Below are 16,017 nucleotides of genomic sequence, written 5' to 3' on the forward strand. Positions count from 1 at the left end.
AAGGTTTTCTACAGCAGAGGAAATCATTGAAGTGCAAGGTAGTTTGCCTCTAGGTAAGGCACTTTTCAAGGGGGTGAAAGTAGCAATTTAGGAAAAGGAGAGTCTGCAAACAGGTTGATTCCAGTGCATGAAAACTGGCCTCAATTCCTAGACAAGTTGTCGTCTGGGAGTGAGAACTGCCACCAGTTCGCATAACAAGCACTACGTTCCTTTCCACAGTTAATTTCTGAATACTTAGCCCTTGCATGGTAAGGGCAGGTGCTGTGCTGGCTGAGTGAAGGGCTTCCACAAACTGCTCTGGGGCTACCTGCATCCAGATCTGCAGCAGCACCTGCCCTCCCAGTCTTTGGCCGGGCTGTATCCACCTTTGTAACGGAACCTGAATCCAAGGTTTGGACCCTGGTTTTTATTGTGTGGACACCATACAGACAGAGGTCAGCGTTTTGCATGGTTCCATCACAATGTAAAGCTAGCTGAAATGGTGGGTTGGGGGGGTGATTTTTTTTTTTTAAATAGACTTTACTGTGGTATTCGTTACTGTTGCAGCTGAGCACGTCATCTATACCAATGAATTTAGTCTCACTTCCATACTTCAGAGGGGTTGAGTTATCCCAGTTTTACAAAAGTCAGACAGGGTTTAAAACCCAGGGTTTGGGGCATAGCCTTGAAAAAGAGAAAAAAGCCTCCGGGAAACGAAGACGCCCTTGACAGGTGTGTGTGCGCGCATCAAGGAGGCGCCAGCCACGAAAGGAGGAGGGGCAGCCCCAGAATACATACAAATTGTGTGCAGCGAAGCAAGTACAAATAAAAATAAAATAAGCTAACTACAAAACCAACAACTTGGTTGAGGAGGAACTGTAGGTACAGTGGGTCCACCCTGTCTTATATACATTATAGGTCGGCTTGGAAGAATTTGATCATCAGTAAGCACTGGTAGACATTGATTTCACCGCACACACACAGATGGAAAAAATATTCCCATCGCTAGCAATCAAACTATACAGCTAGGCAAAGAGAAACGTTGCTTGAGAACTTAAGGATTTGCCAACATCACAGGTCAAAATACACAAATCAAAGTGCCTTACATCAATTTGTGTTTTCACTGCATTAGAGCTTTAACTTTTTGAATCTCAACATCTACTGGTATTAATTGTCTGACCTCCCAACAGTTTCCTACAGCAGCGAACATTGAAAACAATAAAAATGGGGAAAAAATGAACATACATCAAAATTAGCCACTGACATGATAAATAAACCCAGAACCTTGCCACGCTGGACTGTAATGATCTTGGGGGTTACACCAACCATAGGTTTTGGACATGAGAGCGCACAGGGACAGACCCTGCTACCACAAGTCCCCAACCAGAGAGGTGAAAAAGGCTGTTTTAGTCCTTGGAAAAAATAACAGGAGATGAACCTGGGGCAGGGAGTTTCAAATCAGCTGTAGTAGGTCACTCCCTGTTGGAAGTCACTAAATTAGACAGTTAGCTTAAACATGCAAGGTTTTATACGCCAAAATATTTGCTTTCCCTAGGATCTCACATAAATACTTAAATTTGTCGCTGTAGAAGTTCTTTAAAATCCTTTGATCAGAATTTTACAACATTCCCAGGCTGCCTTTGAGCGTTTGTTGAGACTGTTTAGTGTTTTGGGCATCAGATTTTTCCTCTTACCACTTGGGTCATTTTATGGCAGAGCTTCTTGTGTGCTGCTGTCAGCATGGCCAGGGCTCCTGCCGCTGCATTCTGGACCTTCACGTCGTCCTCACCACACAGTAACACGACCAGCTTGAGACGGTCATTTCCATCGGCCACAAAGCGCTCTTGAACCTCAACAGAATGAAAGGCAAAAATGGGGAGCGAGTTGCCAGGCTTATGGGATTCATACTGGAGCAGCAGTTTCACAAACCGTCGGATATAAATACATAATAGAAAACGCGTATTAAAGCATCTAGGCCAGGGGCGGCCAACCTGGGGCTCCGGAGCCCCATGCGGCCCTTCAGACGTTAACATGTGGCTCCCTGTACAGGCACCGTCTCCGGGGCTGGAGCGACAGGCGCCGACTTTCCAACGGGCCGGGGGGGGGGCTCACGGCTCTGCCCCTGGCCCCCCCTGCTCTGCCACAGGCCCTGCCCCCACTCCACCCCTTCCCGCCCCCTCCCCTGAGCCTGCCATGCCCTCGCTCCTCCCTCTCCCCACCCCAGAGCCTCCTGCATGCCACGAAACAGCTGATCGGGAGGTGGGGGAGGAAGGGGGAGGCACTGATTGGCGGGGCTGCCAGTGGGTGAGAGGCGCTGGGAGCAGGGCGGGAGCTGATGGGGAGCTGCTGACGTGTTACTGTGGCTCTTTGGCAACGTACGTTGGTAAATTCTGGCTCCTCCTCAGGCTCAAGTTGGCCACCGCTGATCAAGGAATTACATCAGACCGGTGGTCCATTGAAGTCCAGTATCCTGTCTCAAACAGTGGCCAGCTCCAGATGTTTTAGAGGAAAGTGGAAGGAGCCCCACAGTGGGGAAATGTGGGATAATCTGTTCCCCAGTGAGTGTCAGCTTAATCCCTAATAGAGGCTGGCTTAAGCCCTGACGCAGGACGGTTTATTATCCTTTCCAAAACATTGTTTGGCATTAACTATTATAGCTCTAGATATTCTTGTTACCCATCCAAAGATCCAATCCTTCTTTGAATCTTTCCAAGTTCCTGGCCTCCCCCATTCTGTGGCAATGAGTTCCACCGTCTAATTACATGCAGAGCGAAAACGGCTACCTCTTTGTTGACAACCAGGTTGCACATGCACTCTGTGGCTGCCTGTCGGAGCTGGTCGTGGTTCTCAAACATGTAGTTCTCGATGTCTGGTAGGGCTTTCTCTCGGATTATCTTCAGCCTGAATTAAAGGGCAGCAGAAAGATATGGTCACAGCACGTGCTACAATGTGCTTGCCATGAAATATTAGCCCGCAGACAGGAGGCGGCAGGGAAAGCCTTTAAAAACAAGCTCTCTCCATCTAAACCATGACACTTTTTCTCACTAATTTAAAAACCAGTCATTCCTCCAGCCATCCCTTCATAAGAACGGCCACACTGGGTCAGACCAAAGGTCCATCTAGCCCAGTATCCCGTCTTCTAACAGTGGCCAGTGCCAGGTGCCCCAGAGGGAATGAACAGAACAGGTCATCATCAAGTGATCCATCCCCTGTGGTCCATTCCCAGCTTCTGGCAAACAGAGGCTAGGGTCACCATCCCTGTCCATCCTGGCTAATAGCCATTGGTGGACCTCTCCTCCATGAATTTATCTAGTTCTTAATTTATTGCATGAGAGGAAAGTGATCAGGAACAGCCAGCATGGATTCACCAAGGGAAGGTCATGCCTGACTAATCTAATCGCCTTCTATGATGAGATTACTGGTTCTGTGGATGAAGGGAAAGCAGTGGATGTATTGTTTCTTGACTTTAGCAAAGCTTTTGACACGGTCTCCCACAGTATTCTTGTCAGCAAGTTAAGGAAGTATGGGCTGGATGAATGCACTACAAGGTGGGTAGAAAGCTGGCTAGATTGTCGGGCTCAACGGGTAGTGATCAATGGCTCCATGTCTAGTTGGCAGCCGGTATCAAGTGGAGTGCCCCAAGGGTCGGTCCTGGGGCCGGTTTTGTTCAATATATTCATAAATGATCTGGAGGATGGTGTGGATTGCACTCTCAGCAAATTTGCGGATGATACTAAACTGGGAGGAGTGGTAGATACGCTGGAGGGGAGGGATAGGATACAGAAGGACCTAGACAAATTGGAGGATTGGGCCAAAAGAAATCTGATGAGGTTCAATAAGGATAAGTGCAGGGTCCTGCACTTAGGACGGAAGAACCCAATGCACAGCTACAGACTAGGGACCGAATGGCTAGGCAGCAGTTCTGCGGAAAAGGACCTAGGGGTGACAGTGGACGAGAAGCTGGATATGAGTCAGCAGTGTGCCCTTGTTGCCAAGAAGGCCAATGGCATTTTGGGATGTATAAGTAGGGGCATAGCGAGCAGATCGAGGGACGTGATCGTTCCCCTCTATTCGACATTGGTGAGGCCTCATCTGGAGTACTGTGTCCAGTTTTGGGCCCCACACTTCAAGAAGGATGTGGATAAATTGGAGAGAGTCCAGCGAAGGGCAACAAAAATGATTAGGGGTCTGAAACACATGACTTATGAGGAGAGGCTGAGGGAGCTGGGATTGTTTAGCCTGCAGAAGAGAAGAATGAGGGGGGATTTGATAGCTGTTTTCAACTACCTGAAAGGGGGTTCCAAAGAGGATGGCTCTAGACTGTTCTCAATGGTATCAGATGACAGAACGAGGAGTAATGGTCTCAAGCTGCAGTGGGGGAGGTTTAGATTGGATATTAGGAAAAACTTTTTCACTAAGAGGGTGGTGAAACACTGGAATGCGTTACCTAGGGAGGTGGTAGAATCTCCTTCCTTAGAGGTTTTTAAGGTCAGGCTTGACAAAGCCCTGGCTGGGATGATTTAACTGGGAATTGGTCCTGCTTCGAGCAGGGGGTTGGACTAGATGACCTTCTGGGGTCCCTTCCAACCCTGATATTCTATGATTCTATGATTATCTGCCCCTTCCTTCTTATAACAGGAATAATTTTCAGGTCATTTCAATGCCAATCATGCAGGAAGAAAAGGAGGACTTGTGGCACCTTAGAGACTAACCAATTTATTTGAGCATGAGCTTTCGTGAGCAGGTTGATCTTGATTACATAGTGTTCTAGTAGCGTAACATCTCATGATCTTTAGCTGTTGGGTAAACAGTCAGAACTCCATTTTCTTTATATTACTTAACACCTTGTTAATACCCTGTGTTTAGAGACGGAATGTGTCTTTGATGAAGAATGCTCCATGCTAGCCAGGGGTGGAGTTCAAAGTCCCTTTTGCAGAGCTGGAGAAGTAACTACTGTAGCTGTTTAGAGACTGTCCTGAAGTTCTGCGTGAGTTCAAATTGAAAGAATAAAATTCAAACAGTAGACCTCAGCAATTGCTCATCTTCCCAGTAAAATGAGCAAGCTAATGTAAAGACAAGCCAATATTAGGGAAAATGATTGATTGATCAGGCACTGAGATAGGACAGCCTCTTCAGGATGAGAGAGAAGTGTAGGGTATTCCTTATAATTAAGGCTTTGTTTTTCAGGGTTTATTTTTAGTAATTTAAGTTTTATGTAGATGTCCAAATATCAGTGGTTTTCTGGGCTCTCTTGGATAATGAGAAGATATTTTTCAAGTGCTTCCCAAAATTTTTGAGTAACTAGGACTTACATATCATAAAAATTAAAGTATAAAAATGACTTACATGTTAGTTTAAGCTTTGTATCGTTGTTATTGAACCCCTGGTATAACACTGATTGCGTGTGTTCACCAGTGCACTTTAACATAATACCGTTTCAAATGTTAAAGCACACTAGGGAACCTTTAGTGCACACCAGCAGGGTCTACAGGGATCAATTAATGCACAACACCTTAGTGCGGTTTAGAAATCAGACCCCAGTGGTCCTCATTACTGCTCTGTGTAGGTGAGCCCTTAGATACAAAGCAGGGAGCAGGAACAGAACCTATATAAATAAACTGCACTGGGAAAGAGGTGAAGTCAACATAAATAGTCATCTTTTCCAGTGTTTATTAGATACATATCACTTTCATTCTTTTTGTAGTGGGGGTATTTTATTGGGGTTTATTGGCCAAAACCTAAAATCAGAAGCCCTATTTATAATTGAATTTCTTTGCCCCTGAACTTTGCCAGTGGACCATGAAAGTGCATTCAGAAGGGGAGCAGGTACTCGCCACATCAGTTTGCAAGGACAGAAACCTGATCTACAGATAGCTTAGTTTCTTTTAAGGACCTTTGTTTTTCAACCTGTTCTATTCCAAGCAGCTATGCATCATGCAAACACACCCTTAAGTGACGCAGTATGGATACACTTGTGTTCCACTGTCCCAGACTTTCCTTCAGATTTGCAAGTATGTCTCTATGTTCTTGCTCCTCCCCTAATCTTAAAGGACCAGTACTTTAGACTTCTCCTTCGTTCCTCCTCGAAATAAATTCAACCACAAAAACAAAAGTTTGGGGTAGCAGGAGGGCGATGAGACCTGTTATGATCATTGGGCCTAAACGTTTACCTTAATTTTGAGCTCAACTGTGAGAAAGTTCATAAAGTGCCACAATCACCCGTAACAATAAACGTTGACAGGAAAAAGTGCGAAAGGGAGACAAAAACGAGATTAGTGCAAACCTAAAGGCCCCCTGCTATAACTCAAGGAGGGTGTTAAGATCATGCCTGGTCAGCGAGAAACGTGGGAGCTCAGAAATCAATAAACCAAAATTGGTGTGTCGAAAATTGGGCCTAATTGGTGAACAAAATAACGAGGGGGCGGCTATTCCGCCAGCCACTCCCTCTTAACAAGAGAAAAGACTTTTGGGAGAAAATTAGCCAAGATGGATGGACGGAGCTACCCCTCAGCCAGCTAACCAGCCTTGTGGAAGGGGAGAGCATCCCCATCATTGTTGCCAACCCCACTGTCTCCTGGGTCCCCAGATCTTCTTCATCCTGATCCTGAAAGATGTCCTGGTCAGAGAGAAGGAGCCAGATGACACCACCACCTCCACGGGGCCCAAGCACCCCCTGGGTTGTGACATTGTTATTCCCCGTCCTTCCCCCCCAAAGATTTTTTCCTTCCCCACCTAATTTCTTCTCTTTCCTATCCCTCTCCTTTTGCCTTCTGCTTAATAAGAGTCTGGCTTGTCTGGCCAAGACTGCATATTTTGTTGCACTGCTGTAAGCCTGTGACCAGAAAAAGGCAGCTAAAAGCAATGCCCTAAATAGCCCAATGCTGATACAGGTCCTGGAGTGGCTGATCAGACACTGAGCCGGGCCTGTGTTTCTCCAGCAGGGAAGTTGCAAGTGAGAGCCGACACCAGAGATAGAAGCTGCATTTTCTATCTGTTCTGCTCTTTTCTCTTCCCCCTGGGGGGTGTGTCTGTCTTGTTTAGTCTTAAAGGAAGTCGGACCGGACTTTAACAGCAGCAGGATTTCCAGCCCTTCTCAACTAACTTCTTCTCTTCCCCACCGGCACAGGACCGTTATTACCACCCTAGAGAGAGACACAAGGTGGGTGAGGCAGTATCTTATTATCTCATCCATCTCGTCTCACCAATACCCTGGGACCAGCATGGCTACAACACTGCAAACATCTTCAAGGCTGTCAAACAAGTTTGTTTTTTTTCCTTCTCCTTAAAAACTCTTCAGTTAAAGAGAAAGGGAACAAGGGATGGTGTTAAAATGAATCCCTTATTTAATACTTTCCATTTCAAATGCTTTAACTGCTTTTCTTTCTTTTGTATATCTTTAATAACAGGTTAAAAGAATATTTACTGATGTGCGTGTCATGGTACTAAGCAAGCTGACGTCTCGGTATATCAAACTGTTTAACATTGGACAGCGACAGGGTCAAGCTAACATCTTTGATTCTTTGGGCTCACTTATTCCATCTGTATTAATACAACAGACCACCATTGAGTGTCAGAGGGCTAGAAATTTTGGCCACTGGTGACCAAGAGCTGCAAAGATCTACAGATGTTTAAAAACGTTCCCTGGAGATTGGATGGCTCATGGGATTGTTAAACTGAGAAAGACTATTTGAAGTGGTGGATAACCCAGGTATATTGACAAAACATGCCATGAGAATTAGAGTGAGACATTAAACAGAATTCCCCTCCGCTGGTCTCATGTTACTACTTAATGGTAGCATTGTTCCCCAGTAGGAATCCAGCTCCTGGGATGGAACTGACTAGAGTTGGGTGAAAAAACATCACAGAGAGTTTCACATGAAGAGTGGCTCTGAGTAGTTTAACTCTTTAAAAAAATATCTTCATATTTTTCAGTTTTCATAGAAAAACAAATTTTTAGCTTTCCAACAAAAACTCAAATTTCCTTGACATTTTTTTTGGATGAAGGTTAAAAATTTTAATGGGGGGGAAAAAAATCTTCAAACACTTTAATAACCAGCCACCAAGTCATTGGTCTGTGTGGGCCATTTCCGGAGCGATTCTGACACACCGTGAAAGGAGAGTTGGCTTTATCAGTGGTTTGAGCATTGGCCTGCTAAACCCAGGGTTGTGAGTTCAATCCTTGAGGGGGCCATTTAGGGACCTGGGGCAAAAATTGGGGATTGGTCCTGCTTTGAGCAGGGGGTTGAACTAGATGACCTCCTGAGGTCCCTTCCAACCCTGATAGTCTATGATCTGATGAAGTGGCAGTATGGGGAAAAGGTGACAAAACCATTGTAACTTACCTGAGTTTGTCACTTCTTCCTGACAAGTTAGTGAGACCTAATAGAGCCTCATAATTCTGCAGCCCGTCTCTCTCTGTATTCAACAAGCTGACCAGCGGCCGGACCACCTCATACACCTAAAAGTAGGGAATACTGGAGTGTCACTCTTTGGATCTTTCTGGATCTCTGTGCGTTTCCATTGGTTTATCACAAAAATGCCTCAAGGGAAAATTGCATTTACTTACCCTCTCTCCTGGGAATGCTATGTCTGGATTGGAAATGGCAGCAATTTTGGCTAGAGCATGAGAAGCCTTCACTTTGCCAACGTCTGTGCCTTCTAGTGCCAGAGGTATCAGGGCCTATTACAGACAGCAAAGAATGTAGGCTTATGAAAAGATTTACAGTATTGTCTTTATGTTACTTGTGCTTATTACAGAAAAGTCTCTGGAAGAGTCAAGTTTTGTCCAAATTTAGTGGACAAATAAAATTCGGAGTTGTAGAGCACATTGGATCTCATATTTCTGTGTTGTCAAATACCCACACACGAGCCCACAGCCTATTTCAGTTGCTATCAACTATTGTCATTGCTTGACTGGTGGCACGCATGGGGCATGACTGAAGGGTCAGCGTTACAGCAGCCCAAATGACAACTTCTCTTGCGCAGTAGAACAGGATTCCTGGTTGATGCAAGAGCCAGCAGATATTAGAGGAAATCATTACTGATGTGCCTGGTCGAGGCGCTACTTTTTGGAGTTTATAGCACAGTTATAAATGCTAACGTGCTCTACCTGTGATTGGATCCCAGCAAGCATCGCTTTAGGAAACGTCATCTCTTAAGAGGATGCAAGAAAACGAAAGCGCCATCTCATTCAGCAAATCTGCTCGTAGTGCACTCAACAAGGCAGCTAGGTAGGGCAGATATTTGAATCCTGGATCCCTGCTGTTTGTTTGGGGAGGGTATGGATGTATATATTTCAAATATTGGGGAGAAGGCTGGTCTTGTAAAAAACAACAGTTACTAACCTTTCCATAACTTTGTTTGTCAAGTTGTGTTGCACACATGCATTCCACTGTAGGTGTTTGTGCACTCCAGTGGTATCTGTTGGGGCAGCCTGAGTGCCCTCTGCTGCCTCGCACACAGGCATAAAGGGCTGAGCTGCCCCGAACCCCCTCAGTTCCTTCCTACCAGAAAGACCCAGAAGGGGAGGAGGGCGGGTTGTGAAATGGACACGTGTCCTTGAACAACAGTTACAGTTTTTCGAGTGACTGCACGTGTCCATTCCACTGTAGGTGACTCACAGGCAGTCCCCTCTGGAGGTGGGCTTGGAGTCTGTTTGAATGGGGACTGGAAGACCACTCATCCAAATTTAGCATTGTCTCTAGATTGTTGAGAGATTGCCTCTTGCTACGTGCTGGTGCATGACAGGACGACCAGTTGCCGCTTTGCAAGCATTCAATATGAGCGTGCTAGCCAGAAAAGCCCGAGAGGTCACTGGGACCTAGTTGAATGACTGAACTCTATTTGGTGGCTTCATGGTAGCCAGCTGGTTACACAGTTGAATACAACTGCATATCCACGATGAAATCCTTTGCATGGAAAGAGGACTGTCCTTCATTCTGTCCGCAAATATAATGAACAGTTGAGAGGAAGACCTGAAAGGTTTAGTCCATCCCAGATAAAATGCTAAAGCTCTAACATCCAAAGCATGTCGTCTCTCCTTCCCTTTGTTACCATGAGGTTTTGGGAAGAAGGTCGGTAAGAAAATTGCTTAGTTAATATGAAAAGTGGAGACCACTTTTGTAAGAAAACTTGGGTGAGGACAAAGGTAGGCTTGGTCTGCATAGAAATCCACATATGGAGGATCAGGTACTGGAGCCCTCAACTCCCCCACTCTCCTGGCTGACATAATGACGTAACAAAAAACGCTACCTTCCTTCATCTAAAGGTGCAACAGAGCAAGTCACTATAGGCTCAAGGTGGCGGGGGGACTCATCAGCTTTGTTAAGACTAGACTGAGGCTCCATGGTGGAATAGGGCTCTGTACCTGCAGGAACAGTCTGTCCAATCCCTTTAAAAATCTTACAGCCATCGGGCTGGAATGGAGAGAACGGTTCTCCACATGTGGGCACAATGCTGATATAGCCCTTAGGTGTATTCTGATAGTGCTAATTGCCAGTCCTTGATGTTTTAAGGTCAGCATGTGCTGAATAGAAGCAAGAACAGGGAAAATCCCTTTCAGTTTGGACCAAACTCCAGTACACGTAGTTCCCTACAATGCTATGACTCTAGACACAGCCATGTAATTGGTTCCTTTTATTTGATCCTTTCACCCGTTTTCTTTTACAGAGTAAGTCCTTGCATTTATGCTTTTGCGATAGCATAAGGCAAGCTACAGCTCCTGGCAACTGATGAGTTGGTGGTTTCCTATTATTCAGCAGCATATCCTGGACTTCTCTAGAGCCGGGCTCCTCCGCCAAAGTTTACTACAAAGCCTCCAGGCCATCAGGAGAGGGGCCTGAAGACTGGGGTGGAGGAGGCAGCCGCAATTCTGTGCGTGACGCGGCAGTGATGCGGAGTGGGTGGAGCGGTGGCCTCATTAAGAGTTCCAAGAGCAGCACTGTAAGGGAAAAAACTCTCTGACAACTGTGCCCTGGGGCACCCAGACACCTACAGTGGAACAGACACGTGCAAGCCCTCCAAGGAGAATTTAGTTTTCCTGCATGCTCAAGTTAAAAACCATAACCAGGCTGTCCACTTTCCCTTTTTTCAAGGGGTTAAGGTTTTAGATCATTAACAGTACGTATAATTAGTTTAGGCACCCCATGGCTCGTGTTAAATGAGGACAGTTCCCCCCGGATGGCTTGGAGCGGCTGGACATTGCTAACTGTGAACATCTGTTTCAGAATATTCTAAAGGTGTAATGATCACCAGTTACCTTTCCACCACCTTGAGCTACAATGGTACCACGGTCCTTGGGATCCTCACACAAGGCAAGGAATACCCTGCAAAAAAACCAGCATTGCTCAGTTAAACCGATCTGCAAAGAGACTACATCCCACCTGTTCACTCTGTTATGATGCGAGTGGCTGATGTTCAGTGAATAGTACTACATCCAGCAGGTATATTCCCCAGTGATACCGAAGTTTTAATACAGTGCAACAACACCCTAAATTAGAGAACTGTAACATCTTTGATCCTCTTCCATTCCTCCCTGTTCCATTAGATTTGTCTAAAGTTTTGTCAGATTAGCAATCCAAACTGCAGCCTAGTGATAGACGGTCAGTTAGTCTCAGGACCAACGTTTAGATGTTTGTAAAAACTCATTTTCCTCTGCTGCCACCTTTAGCTTTTATTAGCAGAGCTCATTGGTGTGAATCCACAACGCGCAGTTTTCTTTTGACATAATGTAAATTGCGCTTTGCATGACGAGCTTTAATGTGGCTCAGTGGTTAATACATTTGCAACCAAACCAGTTTCTTCTGTGACTTGGAAGTTTAAGCCACTTGGGCTTGAAACTGAGCTGTGAAATGTAGTGGGGCCCCCGCGTTAGGTTTTAAGTGAAGGTTTTCTCGTGTAAGATCACCTATAGTGATTACCCAAACAGCTGCCCTATGCAGCCTCAGTGCTAGATATGCCGCTTCTGGCCTCAGTGTGTGTTTGCATGAGGCAGGTATACCTGGCTAGCAGCTCCTTGGTCTGGTCCGTTAAGATGGCACTATCAGCCTTCACCATACAGGCCAGGGCAGAAATGACGCCAGCTTTCAGCAGCCGTTTCACTCGCTTCAAAACAAAGTCCTTCTTGTCCTGAAAGGGGCATTAGAAAAGAATGAGCAGGGATCCCATGAGCGGGGTGGAGTCTCTAATCGAAGGGGTGGTGGCTGCATATACAGTCACATACTTAGGCCATGTCTGCACTGCGGAGAAAGCTGGACTGCACAGCTTGGCCCCGTCTGGGCGCTGGCATGGCGCACTAAGAGTTCTGCGGTATGCAGTAACTACTCCCTGTTTCAAACTGAGGTACATGACTGCTCACGCTGGAGCTTTTAGTGACCAGCACCAGTGTGCACACAGGGCGTTACTGTGGGGGCAAGCTGCTGTGCTGGACATTCACACCCCGGCTTGCTGCCTGGTTAGATCCTGTCTCCTCAGGTAGGCAGGCAGGATGAGTCTAATGGACTGGGACTCAGGAGACCTTGTTGCTAGTCCCACTGACCTGCCTCATGACCTTGGGCAAATTGCTTCCCTGTGCCTCAGTTTCCCCCTGCCCTTTGTTTTACGTGTTTAGCTTGTAAATTCTTCAGGACAAGAACTGACTTTCTGGATGTACAGCACCTAGCACAATGGGGGTCCCAGTCTCATTTTGGGGCCTCGAGGCATCTGTATAATGAAAGAAAGCACTGCTTAAACTTTAAATATTCTGTATCTTCCTTTAGTCCCCAGGATGTGCAGCTCAACATGTAAAAACCTGAACTGCAGGAGATGGGCAATGTTACTCTGTGGAGCCCACAGCTAAGCCTTCCCATGAAGCAGCTGGGGACACAGCACTTCTCAGAAGGATTGTTGTGGGGGTTCTGGAATCCCCACCATCTGAGGAGAAGATGTAGGGGGTCGGCAGTCCTGGGTGCAAACAACCTACCTTGGGGTGCTCCTCGGGCACATGCTGTTTGGAAAACTGCGCCAGCTGCACGAGCTCTGGGACCAGCTCTTTGACATCGTAACTGTTGGTACAGTTCACCAGCGTGGAAGCCACAGAGTACAGGATAGTCTTGTCACTCGTCTACACAGTAAATGGAAACATTAAACTGGATTGGGATGTTGAGGGGACCACTGGTAGTGTGGTGTAGCGGCTGGAGAAGAGTATGGGGTTTAGGACTCTGTTTAGGATTCTGTCCTGGGTTTTATAGTGCAGCTTTGGGCAAGTTACTTGACGTCTTTGCACTTCATTATCACCATGTTAAGGATGTATAGTTACTTATAGGCAATGCTGCAAGAGGTAAGTAACATACTGAGCACTCCGAAGGAAGGTACCGTTCAGCTGGTGGATGACTCACCAGCCTGGTGGGACATTAAGAGGCATCATATCATTTCATGAATGATGGTAACACCGCCCCCCCCCCCACCACTTTGTCACCTTCAAGATTGCCCATCAAGATTATCAACCCATGCAATGTTTGCAAGGCTGGAGGCAGAAGACAGGGGATTATTTTAGCGTGGCAAGGGGCTGTGGAGAGGAGACAGTACCTTCGCTAATTCAAACATGGCTTGCAGGGCTGGCTTATCTTCCACAAAGTCATCTTTCACGTCTGCATCCAGGGTTAGGTATGCCAGACCTTCCACAGCCCACTTCCTGGTGCGGATGTCAATGCTGCTGTTGCACAGCCACCTGAATGAGACAAAGGCTCCATCATTTTACCTGAATGATGAGAACAGATTTACAGGACAGGAAGAGGCAAAACCCCAAAGGGGTGCTGGGGAACTGTGCTTTATTTTTACCAGCATCTTTAGACACCATGCAGCAGACTCAGGAAACCATGGATCCTAATGGTGAAAGTTATCTTTGGATACAAAGTTCGCCTCGGGAATCTGGGTGTGGGGATGTACTTATGCATTTTATAAGAGAGACCTTTAATATATTATACCTTTTAGGCAATAGGGTTATCTTCTTTGGTTTCTTAGCTGGAGAGTGAGAGAGGAACCAGATGGATTTGGTTGCTAACAATGGTGAAGTAGGGGCGGGGAAACAGAAAATGGGGTATAAGAGTTCTAGACATGGATTCCTAAATGTTTCCTGAAATGCTAGGAACCTCTGTTCAGTATCATCTAGATGTTATCAGTGTCTCAGTGTTAGACAACTTTTTAGTCAACTGAGGGAAAGTACTATGTATCTTGACAGGTTTCAGAGGAACAGCCGTGTTAGTCTGTATTCGCAAAAAGAAAAGGAGTACTTGTGGCACCTTAGAGACTAAATTGGTTAGTCTCTAAGGTGCCACAAGTACTCCTTTTCTTTTTACTATGTATCTGAGGACCTCCCCAGTAGAGCTGGTATTGAGAAATATTCTTGAAAGAAAGGAGTGGAACACAAGTAACAGGTGAAGAATCCCAAGAGCACCTTTCAGTTTTGCTTACTTTCGACACTGTTTTGCCAGCTTTTCTGTGGATCCCTCAGCAAATTGTCTCAGGCCATAGTCAGTGCCTCCGGCTGATCCCAGCTTGCAAAGACCCTTAGAGAGATTGAAAGGAGACTATGTAGCTAGGTACAGGAATATGTAACATTCTCAGCGCCAGCCTCAAGTCTAGCTGAAATTTAAGAGAAAGGTAAGGAACTGTCTTCCACATAAACTGATACAGATTACAGCAAACAAAGTTCTGTATTGCTCTAAGCAGGTTTTCCATTTATATTTTTGAAGCCCGGCCTCCATTCACTGTCCATTATATGAATGAAAAGACTTTAGTCCCCACGCACAAGCCTTAAAAGAAACTTGACACAGCGGTTCAACTTTATCTAGCAGTCACTGCTATTCCACTGCCTCATGGAGAGGAAGCCAAGATGGCCGACACAAGGAGTCTTGTTGCATTACAAAGTTTGTTCTCTGCTGAGACCTGCAAGCTGCCATGTCTTCCTCCTTCCCCAAACTCTTTCGAGGAGGAACGCTAGTGCAAGCTCTTCCAGATAGTACCCTGGCTGAGCAGCGGACCTTTGCAGCATTGCCAACCTAGATTGAATCCATCCCCTGGAATGGGTACAGAGGTAGAGCTCTTCCTAGGACAGGATGATAAAGTGCTGGCAGGTAGCAGAGCAGGCTGAGGACTGAAAACTCACCACGAGAGCTCGAATTTTGATCTTCTCATTCTTGGTCTTCTTGTAGACTTCCTTCAGCAGCGTCACTCCGTTGGTGATGATGAAGGTGGCCCGGCTCAGCTTGGTGGAGGCATGGATGAGGGCCTCCACAGCCACCAGCTGGTCGATCTCTCTCTCAGAGCCACACAAAGCCACCATCATCTCCATGACACCCGTCATGCCCAGCAACTTGTTGCCCAAGTCAAAAGGCCCTTGCATGATCCCAGACACTGTCTGGATGGCATGGAGAGTCTTATCCATGTCCTGAGGATCAACCTTGCTCCTATAGGGGGCGGCAGAAAAAAAATTAGCAGGGGGTGGGATTAGAGGGGGAGACTGCAGTGTTATTGCCAGAGCCTCTGGTGCATTACCAGTCTCTTTCCTTGAGGGCCACGCGCTGTGGCCCCCATCCTCTATTAAATATGGCTCCATTTCCAAACTGGGATGTAGTCCAGCACCTTTTATCACAGCGACCAACTCTGAACAGCCCCTTATTTTTAGCCACAAGATAGGAACAGTTGCGGGAAAATGCCATGTGAGTTTTCCCACAATACCCCATCCATGAGTAGAGGAACCTCCTCTGAACTATGGCGATAGAATACCCTCTAACTTCTTTACCCAAAAAGATAAAGGGAGTCCTTTTCTTTGCACCAACTGCCAGACTGTGTTATTTGGATAACATGGACACAGGTTCACTCAGAACAGAACAGAAACTTACACTGTGGCCCAGCGGAGGAAAGCACCAGACCGGGAGTCAGCCCCGGTTTCTATTCCCAGCTCTACCCTTGACTTGTGTGACCCTTAGTGAGGCACTTCACCTCCCTGTATCTCCGTTTATCCATCTGTGGATTAAAAATGCTAAGCCACCATTCAAGTGC

General features: G+C 46.3%; 1 protein-coding gene across 2 annotated transcripts in view; it reads right to left on the reverse strand.

Annotated features, from left to right (window-relative positions):
- The window catches only part of UNC45B (unc-45 myosin chaperone B), a 70,943-nt gene that overhangs the window by 832 nt on the left and 54,094 nt on the right, over nt 1-16,017 (reverse strand). For both annotated transcript variants that reach the window (XM_048824270.2, XM_048824271.2), the window contains exons 10-19: nt 15,122-15,422; nt 14,428-14,522; nt 13,543-13,684; nt 12,938-13,078; nt 11,978-12,105; nt 11,237-11,303; nt 8,546-8,659; nt 8,322-8,437; nt 2,763-2,880; nt 1,674-1,829 (exon numbers count right to left, since the gene is read on the reverse strand). In XM_048824270.2, coding sequence (XP_048680227.2) covers nt 1,674-1,829; nt 2,763-2,880; nt 8,322-8,437; nt 8,546-8,659; nt 11,237-11,303; nt 11,978-12,105; nt 12,938-13,078; nt 13,543-13,684; nt 14,428-14,522; nt 15,122-15,422 — 1,378 coding nt within the window. The remainder of the gene's footprint in view (nt 1-1,673; nt 1,830-2,762; nt 2,881-8,321; nt 8,438-8,545; nt 8,660-11,236; nt 11,304-11,977; nt 12,106-12,937; nt 13,079-13,542; nt 13,685-14,427; nt 14,523-15,121; nt 15,423-16,017) is intronic.

This window comes from Caretta caretta, chromosome 17 (genome assembly GCF_965140235.1).
Source record: "Caretta caretta isolate rCarCar2 chromosome 17, rCarCar1.hap1, whole genome shotgun sequence".
In the NCBI taxonomy this organism is placed as follows: domain Eukaryota; kingdom Metazoa; phylum Chordata; order Testudines; family Cheloniidae; genus Caretta; species Caretta caretta.